The 17,548-nt window shown below is 48.0% G+C and overlaps 1 protein-coding gene across 10 annotated transcripts in view; it reads right to left on the bottom strand.

Moving 5' to 3' along the window:
* Positions 1–17,548, bottom strand: part of CAMKK1 (calcium/calmodulin dependent protein kinase kinase 1) — a 100,898-nt gene that overhangs the window by 10,603 nt on the left and 72,747 nt on the right. For all 10 annotated transcript variants that reach the window (XM_051635759.1, XM_051635769.1, XM_051635758.1 and 7 more), the window contains 6 exons: positions 15,283–15,482; positions 14,602–14,655; positions 12,935–13,008; positions 8,953–9,040; positions 5,923–6,051; positions 4,768–4,871 (listed from right to left, as the gene is read on the bottom strand). In XM_051635759.1, coding sequence (XP_051491719.1) covers positions 4,768–4,871; positions 5,923–6,051; positions 8,953–9,040; positions 12,935–13,008; positions 14,602–14,655; positions 15,283–15,482 — 649 coding nt within the window. The remainder of the gene's footprint in view (positions 1–4,767; positions 4,872–5,922; positions 6,052–8,952; positions 9,041–12,934; positions 13,009–14,601; positions 14,656–15,282; positions 15,483–17,548) is intronic.

Genomic DNA, 17,548 nt, shown 5'->3' on the forward strand with positions numbered 1-17,548 from the left:
GCTGATGTCCAGCTGTGCCTTTCTGGGCCATTTAATTTGGCCCCTCTGGGGGTTGTGTGTCCTCATCAGAGTCATGGTGCCCCCACTATGTGCAGTGGCCAAGCTCAGAGTGGGTCCTGCAGGGTCCTGCTGATGGTGGGTCACTGCCAGAGGACAATCCTGAGCCACAGTCAGTGCCTCAGTCCTGAGGCAGGCTCTGGGGATGCCTACAATGCTCCCTGGGGCAAGGCTCTTCCCACCAGACACACAGCAGTGAGAACTGACAGGCTTTGGGTTGGGTTTGACTGTCCTGACAGCACCTCTGTGGTACCTCTCCAAGATCTGCCTGGGACTGGAGAGCCAGACACCAACCACTAGCTGAGACCAAGGGAGCATCTTCAGTGGAATCTCCTGGCAAATTCAAACCCAGCCTGCAGCCACTGCCTTGCCAAAGATGCTGCTGCAAACCTGGCTGCCCCAGGGGCATCTCTGCAGCCTGTTCCTGAGCAGCCCTGTGGTGCTGAGCCCTGGGCCTTGCTCAGCACAAAGTCCCCACGAGGCAGGGACCTCTGGGCTGCTTTGGGAGAAGCTGTTTCAGCTTGGAGACCTGGGTCAGACACTTTTCCACCTCACTTTCCCCCTGGCCTCCTCATGCCTAGTCTACATGGACAGTGTGGCCCTGAGGGCAGTGCTGGCTCTTTCAGTCTCTTTTTGGGAAGGCTGGGAGCAGGGTAAGCTTCCTAAACACAGGCTGGTCCCCCATACAGGAGCTGACAACCACATTTCATCAATAGGAATAGCAGCCATAAAGGGAAAGTAAATTGGGTCTGTCAAAACACAGCAATTAATTTGATAGGTAGTAGTTGCAATAAATGAGAGTAATAAAATGTGAAGCCAGTGCTGACTCAATTAGAAGAAATCTGGAGCAGGCAGAAGAAATGCAGCAAACAGAAACCCAGAACTTGGCCGTGAACCTTAAGCAGTTGGGTTTTAAAATAATCCTCTGCAACTGGAAAAGTTAGAAATGAACAATTGGTCTGTGGCCACCATCAAAAGACAGGCTGGAAGCTGCAGGATCTGCAGGGCTCGATGGATCACTGCAGCTTCTGGGACACCCTGCAGGGAAGGCAGGATTTGGTGGCACCCAGGGACACGGTGCAGCTCAGGGTGCAGTGACAGCTCAGGCTGTGCTGAGGGGCTCCCCTGGGACAGGCAACTGCTGGAAAACAAGAGCTCCCAAACAGGGACATCTTCATTTTAGTTCCTTTCTCCCTGGTGCACGTGCCTCCATTGCAAGAGCTGCCTCTTTCTCTTTTCAGTGCTATGAAACGAAGCAATAAATAACACCCAGGAGAAGATTTGCTTCTTCCAGGTCTAAGGAGTACTAAAAAAGCCCCCACTCCTCCCAGTACTAATTGAAGAACTATTTCAAATCCCTGGTGTCTTCATGGTCTCCTCTAAAGGAACAAAGGCTGCAGCAAACACAAAAGACCTCCTGCTATTCCTGACTTTTGCACATGCAGCTTCTGCAGGAGGCTCTTCCAGGAGCAGAGCCCAGCACACTGTGCAATGCAGGGAGACATCACAAAAATTCAACGGCATGATTCAGTTTCCCCCTCTCCAGATCCCAAAGAGTGAGCTTAAAGGCCAGATCCATTTTAAGAACCATCAATTAGGCATCAAATACCAGAAAGCAGACTCAGCTGCCAGAGGATTTCCTGCAAAATCCATTCTCAGTACAGGCACAGATGTAAGATGCTTGAAGAAGCAGGGAGTGGGGCTCTGGCATTTTCACATGCAGCCTAATTAAATAAACTGAATAAAAACCTGGAGTTTTCTAATTGCTTTTCCTTTTTTCTTCCATAGAAACACAACAAGTTATTTTCTGTTTCTAAGTAGGAGATGCACCATTACAAAAGCTGCTTTCTCTCTCTCACAGCAGCTGGGGAGGAGAAGCTCTGTGGAGCTGATGGCTCCTTTTGCCCTCAGCTCCTTGTGGGTAACCACACAGCAGCAATGGCTGCAGGTGCTGCCCCTCTAACAAGTCCCACTTTTGGGGTCCTCTGCCCCAGGCACGGGGCAGGGGGGGGGTGGAAACTTGTGCCTGACATGCAGGAACTCTGCAGAGCTTTTATGCCACAACAAGATGATCTGTTCCTGCAAGGTCCTAGAAATTTATAGTCATCCAGACTCACTCAAAAACTCATTTTAACACAGAGCTACTCATAACATTTGCACTGATGTTTTATTTTATAAGTATATTAAAGCTGGTTTTACTAGAGAACAACTCACTATGAATTAAGAGCTGGATGGGCTCAGTGTCTAGCTCTGTTTGCTCCTGGGGAAATAACACTGTCATCAAGAGATAACTCACTGAACAAGGAACATTCTCCTTTATACTCCGTTCACTTAAAATCAGTGTCCTTAGATTCAACAAATCTATTTAAATTTAAGGCAATTTTACTGAGATTCAACCAATGTAGCATTTTTCCAAGTTGGAAATAATAATCTGCATTCCTTAAGCAAAGCTGCTGTAGTGTTTAATATATGACACTATTTGCTGAAGAGATTTAACCAGTGTCTGTCTTTTAATCAGAAGGGGTTTGAGATGAGTGTTCTCCAAGCTCCAATTGTGCAGGAATTAATTTAGGATTAAGTCAATTATTACAGCTAAAAATTGGCAATGATGGCGTGAGACTGAGAAATTAAGCAGAGGGGTTTGTGCAGTGGAGAACTGGCACAAGCAAAGGCCACTCACATTCTTTTTGGACATCTCTAAGCACTTATTTCAGTGGGCAGAGGGCAGCCCTCATGGCCACAGCTCCCTCCCTGACCTGACATCTCTTTGTAAACCAAGAGCACTGGACAGAGCAGCACAACAGAGGAAATCAGACACAGCTTTTTAAAAAAATAGATATTTTTGTATAGTCCTGTACAAGGAGCCTGAATGGAAACATGGGGCTGACACGGGTAGAGGCAGAGAGAGATGCTGGTTTTCTAGAAGCTGAGAAGAAATTGATTAGCTGCTTTAGAAAGGTGACAAATCAAAGTGGAGGCTCACAGCTCATCTTGAAGGCCTAAAGAGATTTCAAAAGGGATTAGACATTGACAGTGTGGCTAATCAGAAACTTCACAGCCACTTTAGATCAAATGAACTGTACTTATTCTGAAGAGATAATAAATCTCCCAGCTCCAGGCAGGAACCAGCCACAGCATCAAGGGTCAGGAAGTTTTCCCACCAGCTGATGAGTTAGTGACATGGGCTTTCCAGCATTTCAAATGAAGGTGGAAGGGTACAGGTCCCTTCTGGAAACAGGCTCGGGGTACTAGAAGAAGAGACCACCTTGAAATATCAATTCAGGCAGGGTTTGGAAAGAAGCAAACCTGCCTTGCTCTGAACTAGCTGTCCTGGCAAGAGGGGAGCATTCTATAAATTTCTCTTCAAAACTTCCCCCATGTCCCAGCAATGCAGTGACCAGAAGTGACAGTGAAGATACAGGCAGGGACATGCATCAAATTAGCAATAACTAATCTGGAAGGCAATGAGCCAAGGGAAACAAATGAGGACAAACACCTTGTGCTAAGCTGGCAAAGGAGCTGTGCTGCCATGCTCTTCAGATGTGTCCCCACAGCAGCACTTGTGTGGAAGGTGTTTAAGTGTTAAACTAGTGCTAAACTAATCAAACTAGTGTTAAACTAATTGGTCCTGGACTCAAAGACAAAGCCTTTACTGAAGTCTCCAATACACAGTTGGGCCCTAATGCATAATCATCCTTAACTGAGCTGAGCCCTCAATCAAGAGACAGAGACATTCCTCTATTTGCATCTGCAAAGGTGCAGTGAGACTCTTAGCACACCCTCACAGAGTCTGTGAGGCATGACACTGGGATTTTGGGTGGAAAAGGATCATTCTGGGACAACCCAGCTTTGTTGTGAACTGCAGCCTTGCAGATCCTGTGGGCTGAGAACATGAAAATTATTGTCCCAGGTCAAGCTAATGGTCCAGATGGTACTTACTGGACTGATGGATGGCCTGGAATCCTGGCTCTGAAAGGGACCAGTAACAAAAACTAGAGAGAAACAGTATGAACCAACTGAAGGACAGAGGAATCTTCCTCTGTACATCTAGATTATTGTTTTCAAAAACTGTTGATGAATCCAAAAGTCATGGTCTATTTCCTTTTTGATCCCAGTGTAGCCATTTATATTCAGTCTCCAAAATATCCTGTTGCAATTTCATAACTGGCAGTGTGTAAAAAGCCTTTCTGGTTTTTTTTTCTTAAATGAAAAAGCAATCTCAAAGTGTTCTCCACTGTCTGCCCATTTGCCTCCAGGGTGTCTCTGCCCAGACTTGAGCCCCAGCCCATAGACAAATCACATCATCTCATTTTGAGTTCATAATACATGCAAACTGCTCATCTGGCACCTTTTCTGTTGTCAACAAAAATGAGAGACTTAAACCCTCCCAAACTGTCGTGGTAAAAGGAAAATTGGCTTCATCCTGGCTCGATCCAGGACAAAAACATGTCTAGACTAGACTCTAATCAAACCTACTTCAGTTCACCAACCTCTAATGGCTCTTTTATCACCTTGGATAACAGGTTATCAAGTTCAGCACCTGACACGTGTTGAGGCCAAATGTATCTCCCAGAGAGAAGTGCACCCAGAACAGGTTTTTAGGCTGCTTTGATGTTTTAATCCTAGAGGACACGAGGTAGTTTCACCTTCAGTGTTTGAATGAGAAGGGAGTTTTGCTACAGAAAAGACTGGCAAACTGTGCACACGTACATGAGCAGGTTCCCAGGAGCAGACATGGATCTCTCCTCCCGCCTCGCCTGGACCTCGAAGGGGTTCCCGAAGGAGCGTTTCCTCAGCATGGCCTTCACCAGGATCTTTGAGGGGAGGAAGAGGTGGGTGAGAACAGCAGGACTGACTGACTCCTTGAAGCCCAGGAGTCTCACAACAGCTTCTTTGATCGTTCAGCAGACAGGTTAAGGTGATCCCAAGGGTCTTTTCCGACCTGGGTGGTTCTATGATGTAACAGCATTACAGCTGGAGCTCCCACTAAGGGAACCACAGCACAGCTTTTTGGTGACAATGTCACTCCCCCAGAGACCCCTGGACACACACCGTTGCTGGCAAGAGGTAAAGCAGATGCTGCTGACCACTTCCTGCTGCTCGTGGTGGTCCAAGCCTGTGAGGAGAAGGCACCAGAGCTCTCCTGGGCAGACACTACTGCTGGTTCCTGGGGGTTCAAAGGCAAAGTGCTGCTATCAGGGAGAAAGGGTGGTTTTCACTCCCCCAGCTGGATGTTGGGGCAAGTGTCTGCTAACATCAAGCCACGAGAGCTGTGAAAATGGGTCCTCACTGTGCTCAGCACCTCGCTCCCCACGAGGAACCCCCCAAAGGCACCTGCCTCACAGTAACTGCCCATAGCAGACCTTCAGCTGGCTATAGACAAGCTGCTGAGAGAGCCCTCAACACCCACTTGTGGTCCCCCAAGGCTGGCAGGTGCCAGCTGTCTACCCTGTGCTACATGTTCTCTCCCTCCTTCTGTGGCCAGGTCACCTCCAGGTTTGGAGCCTTCATTTTAAGGATCCAAATGAGGTGTCTTGCAGCAACCTCTAGATTAATGAAACAAAACACCCTTGAGATGCTTCTGGTGTTTGGGGTGTCTGATGCCAGACACTTTGGGGTGTGACCCTACAGCTCTTGTGAGAGCAGCCAGCCAGATGTCCACAGGACTGCTCCCATGGTCAGCCCCTGCAGTCGTGCTGCTGCAGTACCCAGAGCCAGAAGAAGTTCAGACTGGGCTGAAAAGCCAAGCTTCTCACACCAGGAGCACACTGGTGCCCTCTCCAAACCTCCCTCACCAGCTGAAAGCTTCAGCAAAGTACCATGCTCTTGACCCAGGCAGAGGATGTGGTTGTGGTTGTTACATACCACAGCTGGCAAGCTGGGAATGGTCTTCACTGAGTTCTTCACCTCCTCCTCTGTCACCTCCACCACAGTGCAGTGCTCCTCCTCCAGCGGCAGCGGCTCCTCCCCAGCCTTGGTCAGCCAGGGATGCACCTGCAGGGGGAGGAACAGACACAGCTGGAGCTCTCCCTCCACAGCAGAGCTGTGATGGTGCTGGTGAGAGAGAAAAGGGGGCACTGGGCTGATGATGGGGGTAACCTGCCAGAACTGCTCCATTTCCCACTTCCAGTGATGCATTTCAAGGCTTGGAACTCACTGCAGTCTGGTGCCTGGCCAGATGGCACCAACTGGCATCTTGGAGGAACTCAGCACCCCCTGAATCAAGCCTGAAATACTTTGAAAACCACTTTTCCAGAGCCTTTTAATATATTTTTTTCTCTCCCATGCACACATTTCACCTGGGGTTGGGCACACTTGCTACCTGGGAGAATGAAGATCATTTCTACACCTGTGCAGAGAAGGCTTTAGGGGCTTCAAACGGGCTGAGAGCCCTTGGATCTGAATGTTGAGGCCTCGTGCTACTTGAACAGCCTCCTTTGCCACCTGGACACCACACAAACCTCCACACCCCCACAACAAAGGAGAGAGGAGGCAGTTTCCCACCACCCTGTCACTGCTGTAGGGAGCTGCTGGCAGGATGGGGTGATGCCCTCTGCTCCCCACACCAGGGCTGCCAGGGAGAGCATCCTCTGCTGCCTCAGCCTCCAGGTGGAGTTTCATCAGGATGGATCCTCACCACCTCCTGCCATTCAGATGAGCTGGATCACAGAATCACCAGAGATGGAAGGGACCTCTAGAGATCATCCAGTCCCATCCCTTGCTAAATCAGGATGGCCTGGAGCACATTCCACAGGGCTGCATCCAGGGGGGTCTCGAATATCTCCAGAGAAGGAGATTCCACAACCTCCCTGGGCAGCCTGCTCCAGGGCTCTGTCACCCTCACTGTGAAGTTTTTCTCATGTTCAGGTGGAACTTCCCATGTTCCAGCTTGTGCCCATTGCCCCTTGTCCTGTCACTGGGCACTCCTGACAAGATCCTGGTTCCATCCTCCTTGCACCTACTCTTTAGGTATTTATAGACATTGATAAGGTCTCCTCTCAGTCTTCCCTTCTCCAGGGTAAACAGTTTCAGCTCTTCCGTGTCCAGAGTGTTCTTCAAGGGCTCAGAAATGAGCTGCTTGATGACACTGAATTAAGCTGTGTTTTCCAAAGATCACTAATTGTGCTTCTAAAAACTCTACTCAAAGGCACATCACCACATCCAGCCTCAAGTGAACCAGGGCACTAAACTCTGCAGCACACCTGGGACCTGCCAACGTGTCAGCCCTGGAGAGGACTGCCCAGCCATACCTCAATGTTCAACAAGCTCCTTGCTTTATTGTGATGGTGAACAGCAGCCCCAAACCCAGCTGGGCAGAGCAGTTAAGATATTTGTCCAGCTTTAACCCCCTTCTAGAATTTTACTGCCTCCTCCCAGCTTTTGTCACGTTAATCTTCAATGCTGACACCAAAGAATTATCAGGTATGAATGGTCAAACAGGAGAAGCAGCACAGAGCTGATGCTCACCAGCAGAAGAACATCTGCACGTCAGTATTTTATCTTGTAGGTAAGGGAGGTGAAAGAGGAAGAGAAAGGGAGCATGAAAAGAGGATAAAATAAAAAGAGAAGGACCCCAGGGAGGAGGAGAAGGAGGCCTGGAACAGCTACCCCAAACCTCTGACTATGCAAAAAGCCAAGGCTGGAGCTCTGGTGTCATGCAGCCAGCTCTGTGCTACCTTCAAAGAAGTTTCTTGGGATTAGTCTGGGAATACAAATACGGAGGAAGTGTGTCATGTCTGGATTGCATCAGCTGCATGTGTCAGGCTCTGGGTTGGATTTCTCTGGCCAGGGCCTTCAGGGAGGGAGGCAGTCACTCCACAGACACCTCTCCCAGGAAGCTGCTCAGCCATCATCTCACTTAGGGGAAAAACAGAAGAAAGTTGCCCTTTTCTCTTGCCTCTCATGGGTTGGTTTCCTTGGTTAAGAACACAGGAAAAGCAGCACTCAAGGCCTTGGAGTGAGCCCAGAGCCCAGCCTGGCAGAAGAGAGACAGGCTCCTTCAGCTTCAAACACAAGTTCTCAAGCACACCAACCATCTTCAGAGCGTGGCCAGGGAGAAGATCCAGCACCTTGCTTTGCTCTTCTCCACAGGATTCCTACAGGGCTCAGATTTCCACACGAAGTGCCTGCAAGAACTGCCAAGTGAAATCACTTCATACAGCTCCAAAGCACTTTCCAGCCTCAAAGGCTGTGACTTCCTGGGCATGGAGGGAAACAACATCACATTTCTTCTCCAAGCTCAACCTTCCTGCTGTCCTGATGTGGTGGCAAATGTGCTGGTGTTGAGACAAACCAGAGAAGAGTTGTGTGCCCCAGAGAGGATGCTGAGGAATCTCTGTGGGAATCCTGAGAGCCTCCAGCAGGTCCAAGGCCTCGGTGAGGGGTGACAGGAGGACAGAAGCCCATGCAAAACCCAAATAAAGCCAAACCCTATGAAGCATTGTGCTCTACCAGTCCTAGTTGTTCTCTGTGTTAATAAGCACCTCCCAAGTAAAGCTGACAGAAATAAATGTGCTGCCTTAAGGCTTTTGACCATGCAAGCACCAGAGGAGGAACACACCACACCTCCAGGCCCTACAGGTCCAACCCTGTCAGCACAGGCTCTGCAGCTAGCAGCCCCCATGACAATATCAGTTCTCCCAGGGATTCACTAAAAATCAGCCAGCTTTTGAGTAATTTCAATTTAAATAAGCAAACAAGAAAGCTTTTGTCAATATTCCCCAAGCAGTGACAGAGCTGTTAGACACTGCAAAATGAGCACTCTCCCTTTCCAAGGCAGCTTGCCAGAGAAAGCTCCCAAAACAAACACTGGAACAGCTCTGCCTCATTAGAAGGTACCAAAGGAACCACAAAATCAGCTGAAACAAAAGACTATGATATCAATGTCAAATTTACCTTAATTTCAGGGACTGTTATCCTTGTTTCTGGATTTTTATCAAGCATGCGTAGGATCAGGTCCTTGAGCTCTTCACTTATCTGTCCTCTGAGGAGAGAAAAGAGCAGTTTCCAGTTAACAGGAGAATTCCAAGTGCTCAAGGCAGGCCCAGTCCTTACTGCAGTTATTTGGTAAAGCATCTTCTCCTCTGAGAAGATCTTTTCCCTGCAAACCCAGCACGGGAAAGGAAGATCTGGTTGGGTTGGTTCCTTCTCAAGCATCATGGTCACTGTGAAGGTTTGGTGACCCTGTTCTGCCAATTACCACAGCTCCACACTCTCCAAAGGCAGCACAAGGATTAGGTGAATGGATCTCAGGACATTTTTAAAGCCAGCAGGGGAACTTCAGAGGACAGATTTTGGCACAGCAACACGTTATTGAGGGCAGAACTGGAGCTGGGCTCTATGATACAAGGAGGGCACAACTTGCTATGCAAAACCTGCATCGTGGGCAATCACATGCTGGAAGAAACATCCCCCTTTGGCATTCAGGTTCCCAGCTAAGCTTAGAGGTGGCAGTAATTAAATTGCTTCCATGAACACTGATGGCAGCCAGTTTGGTAACTGGGCATTTCTTACCTGTGCAGTTCAGCCTTGGGGTAACAAAAGGACTGTAAGAGAAATTCATCTGCCTGAACCCAGAAGCCACCCCGTTCACACAGAGCCCTTGGTCCTGCAGTTTGTCCCTCTAGTCCAAAGGCTCCACTGATTTCTGTTGCTAATCATGCAGAAAACGTTTTTAAAACACACTTGATGTGTATGATCCAAGTGCTGCTGACATAAAAGGCCAGTCTGTGACAGAAACGTATCAGGAGCTGAGAGCTCCCATCACCAGTGACTGCTGAGGAGCTGGGTTTCTGCACAGAGCTGGGATTTGGCAGCAGAAAATGTCACTCCCCAGCAGGGCTGGATTTCAGACTGCAAACACTGGACCAGTTTCAGACTGAAAACACAGGACTGAAAACTGAGGACCAGCTGCTGTGCCCACCTCCTCTGCACCCCCACAAGGAGGTACAGAATAAAGAGGAGGGAATAAACCACCATAAACCTTCATGAAGACCACATCATTGTGAGGGATATTATAGCCTGATGAAAACAGAGATGCTGTTTAGTAATTTGTGAACACTTTATGTGGACACTGGTTGGGGGATCTTTAATAATCAGTCACAAGGAAACACTGCTCCTTCAGTGGGAAGGGGCAGAAAGTGGGTTCAGTTGAATGTCTGAACACTTCCAGAGTTGTGTCAAGGGTCTGCAAGTGCACAGGCAATATGGGAAGGGCAGGATGAGTCCTCAGAGACTCCCCACTTCCCAGGCTGTGCTGTGGGTGACAGTTTAGGTGGGAATGGGAAGAACAGTGCTGCTCTTGAGATGAGCTCCAGGCAGAGGAACAGCTATGGGCAGTGACAGTGCCTTTAGCAGGTCAGAATAAAGACTCCTGCAGGAGGACCACGCTGAGGTGCAGGTGAGATGGTGTTTTTAAAACACTTAACATCAGATCTGTGCCAAACTGGCAATGGCTGTATTTAAAATACAAGAAACAGAATCTATAAACAGCTAACATTTCTGGGCACCAGACTGATTTTGACACAACACAGAATTAATGTCAGAAGGAAAAGCCTTGTAAACAGGATCACAAAGTGTTGGGTGAGTTATGGCCAGATACCAGATCCCATCACCCTGTCTGGTTTGCCTTCCCTCTGCCATGGTGCATGCTCTACCTGGTGGCATTTTTCATCAGAAAAGCCTGTGCTCTCTGGAATTTCTCACAGTCATAGTCCTCTAACAGCCCTCAAGACACTGCCAAGCATCAGAGCTCAGCACCCACTGGGGAGGGCAGCCAGCACCACAGATCATTTTACCTCAGGTCAGAGAACATTGTCCTGGACTTCATCTCTTCACCAGGAGGGACTAAGCAGAGCTTCTGTTTCTCTTTATACAAATCTGGACAGAAACTCCTCCAGCTTGCTTTTTAGTTTTGCCAGGATTATTGAGGGTGTGAGCTCACCCCATTTACCTTGTGCCATGCCAAGGACTCACTGAGATGGAGAACTCCAGAGGAATAAATATTTACCCCAGCGTCTCTAAGGGAAGGGACAATGAGGCTGGTACAGGCAGCTCCATCTCTGTCCCAGAGGTTGTCAGGAAACAGGCAGTGAGTTTCCATGGACTGTCTGCAAACAGGAATGTGTCTTTTGTAGCCATGGCGAAATAAATTGAAACCAAAATATTCCTGACTGTAGTGAGGTGCCAGTTCTGTGGGGGGTCAGGGTGGATCCAGCCTGGTGAATTCCAGCTTTATGTGCATTTTGTTACTGCCTTCATCTAACAAAGAAACGGAGCTTAGGCAGCCACCAACACCCAGTAACTCTGCTCCTCCAGCACCCTAACAAGGGGTGCAGCTTTTTTTTTTTTTAGACTGGGAGAACAGGTCACTGAGAAATCCAAACAAATCATAGAGCCCAATTATCACCAAAGGAAATGTCTGAATGAAGGAAAAGTTCTTAGCACAACCCAGTCAGCCCATTAAACCTTCATAACTTATTGCAGAGACAGATGGGAACAGTCACTCGTGACTTGACTGCTAACCCAAATATATGATGGCTGAGAGAGGATGGGCACTTTGCCAGGAGCCAAGCAAGCAGAGAGAAGGCTGCCAGGGAAACACAAGCAATATTTTTATTATTTTTTATTATTTATTTCTTTTGCTGCAGTACTGTCAAGACAAAGTCCTGCCCCAACCTCAGAGCAAACAGTGGGAACATGGCAAGGTGGCCTTGGGGCTCTTAATGCCTGAAGCCTGGTTAGTTGTAAAACCTCCCCAAGAGCACAGGGTTGGTTTGAAGAATTGCTACATACCCAGGAGTGGGGCCTGAACTTGTGGCCACAGGTCCCTGGGAGGTGTGCTCCACACAGCCCTCAGAGTGGGCTCCACCAGCCTGGCTGGAGGTGGACCCATCCAAGTCATGGGTGGTGGAGAGGTAAGTAATACAGTCTATGGGGCCTGGGCATGAATCATCTCATCTGTCTAAAACAGGACAGTCTGAGAACCCAGTGCTTTCTGCAAGCTCAGAAGGAAGCCTGGGAACTGCCAGCCCTTTGCTGTTGGTGTCTAAAAATTCAGTGAGGGTCTCACAAAAACTTCATGTAATAGATGGTGGATACATGCAGGTTATCACAGGCTGCCTGACAACATCCCTCCCTTCTTCCCTAATAACAGATGTGCCTTTCATGAGAGTGTTAATTTCTTTATGCTTGTTTTAAATCAAGTAATTTTATCTCTGTGTTTTTAATAGATGAGTAATTGGGTCAAAAAGGTCAACAATTCTTTGCCCGACTACTGTGCTGACTTGGGAAAGAAAATAGTCCAGCTTTGGCTACTTCATCTGATAGCAACCAGGAGAAACAAATTAATCATCAAAATAAAGTAATCAGAGGCCTGAGGATGGAGAAAATGCCAGAACACAAGGGAAAGGCATGGTGGGTTGGTGGCAGAGACCAAGCACATATTAAGTGTGACCATCTTCTGCCAGGCTCATCTGACAAGACCATAAACACTCACTGCTCAGTGTCTTCTCCCTGCTCGAGTGGCAGGTGGCAGAAACACAAAACCCCAACCAAGCTGTGCCTCCAGCATCTCCAGGGTCGAGTAGCTAGGTTAGAACTCCCTGGACCCAAACTGAAACCCTTCTGCTGCCAAAGACTTCAAGAGCCGTTTCCTTTAGTCCCTGTCTGCACAACACGGACACAGGAGCAGCAGAAGCAGCTGCAGAGCTTCAACATCATCATCTGCACAAAACCCACGTGAAGAACCCAGGAGAAGACAAAGCACCTCACCTGCCCCATCTGACCCTCCGTGGTGACCCACAGGCCTTTATGCTGCACACTGAATAATGCTAAAAACTGAACCTTATTTTACAGTAGCTGAGTAAACTTTACTTACTCTTCTGGAAACTCCACAGGCTTGTTCTTGATCCTGTTATGAAGACCCAGAATATATTCATCTATAAAAGGGCACTGTAAAACAAGCAGATGATTTTTCCACTTGTCAGAGATCCTGGCACCACTCAGGCATTTGTCATTCACAGAACAGGAGCACACTCTGGTTGCACTCTCTCTATTTCACACACAGATGGAAATAAATAAAATCTCCCACACGCCACAAATTGATTTGTTCCTTATTAAAAACTAAAGGCAGAAGAACAGCAGAGGGACCTAGGGAATACATAACTGGATTGGGATACTCCCCCTCCATCCATCCTAGCTGGAATGATTAATATTCCTTTCCTCTGCTCCACTTTTTCTACCTGAAAAATGGATATACTGATACAACCTGGCTTGTATCACTGCTTTGAGGTCTCTCTGTGACAAGCATCATTTGGAACTAGGCATTACTACTAACCCCCCTGGGTTTCCACTGTAAATTCAGGTATCTGGATTCAAAGCCTATTTTTCTCTGGCAAAACTTTTTACACTGGCTTCTTTTAGACCTGGATTCTGGCTCTTCTGACCTGGCAGGGCAGGCAGGATGTTAAACTGAGCAGTGGGGAATACTGCAAGGGATGCAGGAGCAGCAGATTCATGGGCCCTATGAACATCTGCATCAAAACAGAAGGAGCAAGGTACACTTGTTTTAGTGGGCTGTGGGTGGCCCTGTCTCAGCCTGTCTGGTCAGATTAACTAATGATCTATAAAATAGGTACAAAATTTACAACATTCACTGTACAGGGTCACATGGAACCAACAAACACCCTTGGGCTTGGCTTTATGCTTCCTCTTTCTTTCCTTCAGTGCTTGCAACAGAGGAAAGGGATAACCATGAGGTTATACCAGAATATAAACCCAAGGTAATACCCTTTAGGATTTGGTCCAAATGAGACACCAGTATAGACACAGGTCAGAATATTTTCCATCCTGACTTAGCTCAGCAATATCACATCAGCAATGAAGACACTTCTGCCTCTGCCATCTCCTCCAGCCACTTCTTACCCCTGAGCTGGATGCCTCATGTCTGTGTGGTGGGATGTGCAGTGGTCTGTGCTTGGAAAGGAGGCTGAGGTAACACACCTGCACACACAGACCACGTCTACCTGCTGTACTGCTCACCCTGGGACAGTGTGGGTGGGATGAGGGGGCTTCTGGCCACTGGAGAGGGAAAAGCCACGACAGGACATGGTGTTTGCAGAAGGCAGCTCTGAAGAGCTGGCTGTGCCAAAGCTGTCTCCATCTGGCCCAACTCAGCTCGGGCAAAAAGAGCTTTCTGGTTTGCTGCAGGGGTTTGGGATCAAACCCAGGCCTCTCCCCATGCTCTGTTTCTAAAGAAGGCCACATGGACAACCCTCTCAACAAACCACTGCTGGTGCTACTGATGCTGCTCTGGGTTCTTAGCACTGACAACTGGTCTGAGCACAGGGGCCCCCTCTAGAAACCATCCTTTGCATGGATCACAGCATCAGCTCCTTCCCCGCTGCCGAGTGATGTGGGAAAACAGGAGCTTGCAGAAGGTAGGTCTTGATTTCTGGTATTTGCCTTTATTTGGAAAGGAATGAGTCAAAAGCCAGGTGGGCAGAGAGGTCCACACTGGGCCCCAGCACCCCAAAGGCAGCTTACCTTCCCATGAACAAAGCAGTACAGGGTGATTCCCATGGCCCACACATCAAGTGCCTGCAAGAAAGCATGTGCAGGCAGTGAGACACAACACGGCATCTGAACCAGCTGGAGTTTCTCACCAATTGACAGAACATTATTTGCATGCATGTACCATTTTCTACTTTACTCTGCAGAGTCTCTCTGAAGTTGGGCTCCTGAAGGCACCTGCAGCCTGGCTGGGGAACAAGGACTGAGCTGGGCCAGGTGCTGCCTCCTTGTCTTTGTTGTGGAGCACAGTGACCAGCAAGCAGCTGCTTCTTCTTACAGGAAATAATACCACTCAGGGCTGAACTTCACAAGTCTTCTTCCAGCACTGCCTCTCAGGGGATCAAGAAATGACCTTGATGCCCAGCAGCCCCCAGTGCCTTTTGGTTATTTCAGAAGGGAAGCAAGAGATTCCTCCTTTCCCAATGGGCACAGAAAGGGCTCTAACATGGCTCCTGCCTGGACAGGGATTCACAGCTAAGAACAACCACTGTGAGTTTTTTGGCCTGGATTGAATACAGAAGCTTCAGTTCTACTTAATAACCACCCCAATCTGCACCACAGTCCCTGGGTTTGTGGTATCCAACACACAAAAGTGTGGTTGCTGCTCTCTGTACCATCCCTCAGGGTCTCAGAAGACTGTGAGCAAAGACCTACCTTTCCACTGAAACTTTTGCCAGTGTCTGAAATGGCCTCTGGTGCCATGAAGGCTGGTGTCCCTGCTGTGCTGGAAAGCTGGGCATCATTCCCTTCAAACTGATTGCTGACTCCAAAATCAGCAATTTTGACATGCCCATCATCTCCTAAGAGTAAGTTGGAAGGCTTGATGTCCCGGTGAATGATCTTCTGGTAGTGCACTAAAAAAACCCAACAAGAGGAACATGGTCTGTCATGGCAGCCAACACACCCAGGGGGAACTTTTCCAGGAGGATAAAAAGAAAGATACAAGCTCAGACACCCCACACTAGAAGCTGCTGCTGGATATGCAGTATAATGTAGTAGAAGTGCCATTTCCTAAAGCCATTACTTTTTGGTGCCTCACCAAAAAGGTGAGTACATGGGAGTACAACACTCAAATACATCTGTCACCAGGAATTATGCAAAGAACACCCATGAACCCAGGAATGCACAACCAGCAGGACTGAGCAGAGCTATGACAGAAGGAAACCAGTCAAATGGTGCAGATTTTCTTGGCCTCATGAGACCAGCTGACTGGGCAACTTACTGTATTAAACGTTTATGTGATCCACATAAAGAAGTTCAATTTCAGGTTATTTTGAACATGCAGTGCCAAGAAGTTAATCAAAAGGGGCAGAACCACAGGCAGAATGAAACAGGCCTAAGGGCAGCCAGCAGCTCAGAAATCAGTGGGTATTTCCAACTCAAAAGATGCCTCTGACCAGGGAGCATCACCAGCTGGTTGATGCCAGTGCTCACCATAAGGTGCTCTCTCTCTCCCTCTCCAGGCTTTGCAGTAGAGCCCACAAATAGAGGAAAATAAACCTCAATTTGTTTTGCATCACCCCAAATCCCCAGGGTTGCACAAAGCTGTCAGCTACTCTGACCACGCTTGCACCCAGAGCTGTGGCCAAGCCTCTGCCATGCAGCCCTCAGAGCAAAGCTTGTCCCTGTGCACAGCCCCTTGCCCCACCAGGCTGCAGCAAAGCCTCCAGCTCTGCCCCAGCTCCATGAGAACAACCATGGGCACCAGCTGAACTGCTTGTACATCCCAGATGGAAAGAAACCCTTGCAAAGAGCTTGGAGGCTGAGATGCACTGAAAGCAACAACAAAAAAAATCCCTCTCGTTACCAGCGATCTGGGAAACCATGTTGCAGCTGCAAGAAAGCAGGGTCTGGGCCCCTGAAGGAAGCAGCAGCAGGAAGGTGTAGGTTCTCAGGAACTTGAACAAACCACCAAAATTCAGAACACAAAGTCACCCCCAAAGCAGAACACCCAAGAGACTTCACAGAACATCAGAGGAAATCCTCAAAGCTTTTACTGCCCTTCCCAGGGGAACAAGACCCTTCAGCCTCCCTCATTCTCCAGCCCCAACCACCATTTTCACATTTCCTTGCAGAAGGAACATGTTTATTTTCATACTTCCCCATGAGCACTTTTCATATCTCCTAGGAAATGCACAATTGGGTGGGGGAAAATGCTGGTCTAACCCTTTACTGCTTTACAAACCTGGTCAACACGTTGCCACAAAAGCAACCTGCCCTGCAGAGCATCCCAGCTTATGTTCTAGGACTAAGAAAGAACAAACTTCACATAATTGTTCTGCTCTTTTTCAAGCCAGCTTTCCAGCAGAACACATCTTTTTGGAGTCACATTTTGGAGATACTTTTCCTGCAAGGACCTCTCCATAGTTTGAAGCACTGCCCTTGGCACATTACAGAGCAGATCTGGAGAGCCAGCAGATAAAAACTTGCTGGAGAGCACCAGCCCTTCCATCTCCTTTCAGATGTGCAGCAACAGTGTGGCCATGCTGTGATGTGAGCCAGTTAATGCTGCAACAGCCCAGCCAGCCAGGATAAACATTGAAAACCCTGCAACAACAGTAATTACAGGAGACATCTGCTCCACAGCAAAGCTGGTGGTAGGCTGACATTTCATTATGGTAATATGGGGAGAGCAAAAATAATAAGAGAGAGGAGTGAAATTTCTCTTCAGGGAATGATGAGCTGCCTTTCACAGAAGTGTCTGGTATCCTGCCTGATACCACAGGGCTAAGATTACCAATGTCTCAAAATAATAACAATAACAACAACAACAACAACAACAATAATAATAATAATAATAATAATAATAATAATAATAATAATAATAATAATAATAATAATAATAATAATATCCCACAAATATTCTAAAAGTCTGTGAAAAGGGCAGGTTGGATGGGGCTCTAGGCAACCTGGTCTGCTG

This window comes from Apus apus, chromosome 18 (assembly GCF_020740795.1).
Source record: "Apus apus isolate bApuApu2 chromosome 18, bApuApu2.pri.cur, whole genome shotgun sequence".
Lineage (NCBI taxonomy): Eukaryota > Metazoa > Chordata > Aves > Apodiformes > Apodidae > Apus > Apus apus.